The sequence below is a fragment of the Hyposmocoma kahamanoa genome, unplaced genomic scaffold, assembly GCF_003589595.1.
Source record: "Hyposmocoma kahamanoa isolate Upper Pololo Valley unplaced genomic scaffold, ASM358959v1 77, whole genome shotgun sequence".
NCBI classification, from domain to species: domain Eukaryota; kingdom Metazoa; phylum Arthropoda; class Insecta; order Lepidoptera; family Cosmopterigidae; genus Hyposmocoma; species Hyposmocoma kahamanoa.
Genome location: NW_020653926.1, coordinates 377,273 through 378,965, shown reverse-complemented (window position 1 = coordinate 378,965; position 1,693 = coordinate 377,273). Strand labels below are relative to the sequence as shown.

The window sequence follows — 1,693 nt, the reverse complement described above, 5'->3', positions numbered from 1 at the left end:
TCTGTAGCGCTTCTTCCATGTTTGCTGAGGCGCGGACGGATTCTTTCACAGCAATCATAAGAAAGAAATCAGCTTCTCTGCTGAACAGACTTCGCAACAGTAGCAACAGCATCCTCAAAATGATGGGGAACAATTTATGAGGGGCCTCTAATGAGGCACCTCATAAATTGTACTAGATCTAAGTTAGAAATAATTTACTAACATAGTTTATAAGTCTGTTACTAATACAAAGTGGGCCTTGTTGTCTTTAATAAACGATATTATATAACAGTTGCAGTGCCACTGCGCCTATCGACCTGACACGTAAGATGACAAGTCCCATGTGCCTATAATTTAACCACCACCCTTACCTTTCAAAACTGGAACGAAATAATGCTCACATTATTACTGCTTGGCGGCAGAAATAGGTACTTACGCGTACAAAGGCAAATAGAGCTTTACTGCTACTAAGCTAGTAAGTGGTATTTGGCGTACCGTTAGCGCACGTGCCATGCAAATTAAGCTCTTCTACTGTATTTATCGTTCTGTGGTTTAGAGCTTACTGCACATCAATGTACGCTAGCGCTCTGGGGAAAAGCTATACTCAGTGCTCTCTGAATGCTCTGTGCGTGCAATACAACAACGCCTTCAGTACGCTGTTGGGGCTGTCACATTTCTACAGTGCCTCAGCCATGTTCACTGACGCGCGTGTAGATAAAAAAAAGTCGGCGTCGCTACTGAAGAGAATACGTAATAACCCCAATAGACTCCTGAAGACAGTTGATGACATGAATGAGTGCCCAATTATGCGACACTTAATAAATAATACAGTCAGTGGTAAAATATAACTACTAATATAGTTTTAAGTCTGTACCTACAGCTACATTTACTGCTACTGCTACAGCTACTGCTACAACTGCTGCTACTGCTACTGCTGCAGCTACTGCTACTGTTACTGTTTCTGCTACAGCTGCTGCTACTGCTACAGCTGCTGCTACTGCTACTGCTACAGCTGCTGCTGCAGCTACAGCAACTACTACTGCTACCGCTACAGCTACTGCTACTGCTATTGCTATTGCTGCTGATACTGCTACTGTTACTGTTACTATTACTATTATTATTATTTAGACCACAGACGCCACGCGAACTGCATGCCAACTTAGGAACTTCATATTATATTTTCTAAAGTTATAAACATGTTCAATACACAAGTCTCATGACGTTGTTTTTATTTACTATTAGCAAGAGCTATTGCCAATAAACGTTTACAAATGTACTTAAGTTAAAATTGACCGGTTCATTATTGACTTTTTTTCATACTTTATTGCGAACTTAATTGTCTTTAATACGTTCAGCTTGAACACAGAAATGTTACTTGTATACTGTTTGAACAAGGTGGTGCTCGTGACTTCGTCTGCGTAGAATACGCAGATTGTACCTACATACAAATATGGCAGCAAAACAGAAAACTTCAGGTCCACAAATTTATTTAAAGTCGGTTAAAGAGAAGAAAAGGTAAACGGTTTAAATAGAAAACAGGTACATTATTACCAAACACTACCTAACTTGATGGATATTTAGATATTAAGTAGACATTTACCCCAAAAGGGCCGAGTTATACTGAATTACTGATACGTATTCGTAGGTACATGATAAAGGCTGTAGTGGTTATAAACTTATTAAAATTGGCACGTGATTTCAGTTACTAATGATT

The 1,693-nt window shown here is 39.3% G+C and overlaps 1 protein-coding gene across 1 annotated transcript; it reads left to right on the top strand.

Annotated features, from left to right (window-relative positions):
* Positions 1-671: 671 nt before the first annotated feature.
* Positions 672-1,107, top strand: LOC113232690 (spore coat protein SP96-like). Its single transcript, XM_026467464.1, has 2 exons — positions 672-816; positions 860-1,107. The coding sequence occupies exons 1-2, from the start codon at positions 672-674 to the stop codon at positions 1,105-1,107; spliced, it is 393 nt and encodes a 130-aa protein (XP_026323249.1).
* The last annotated feature ends 586 nt before the right edge of the window (positions 1,108-1,693 follow it).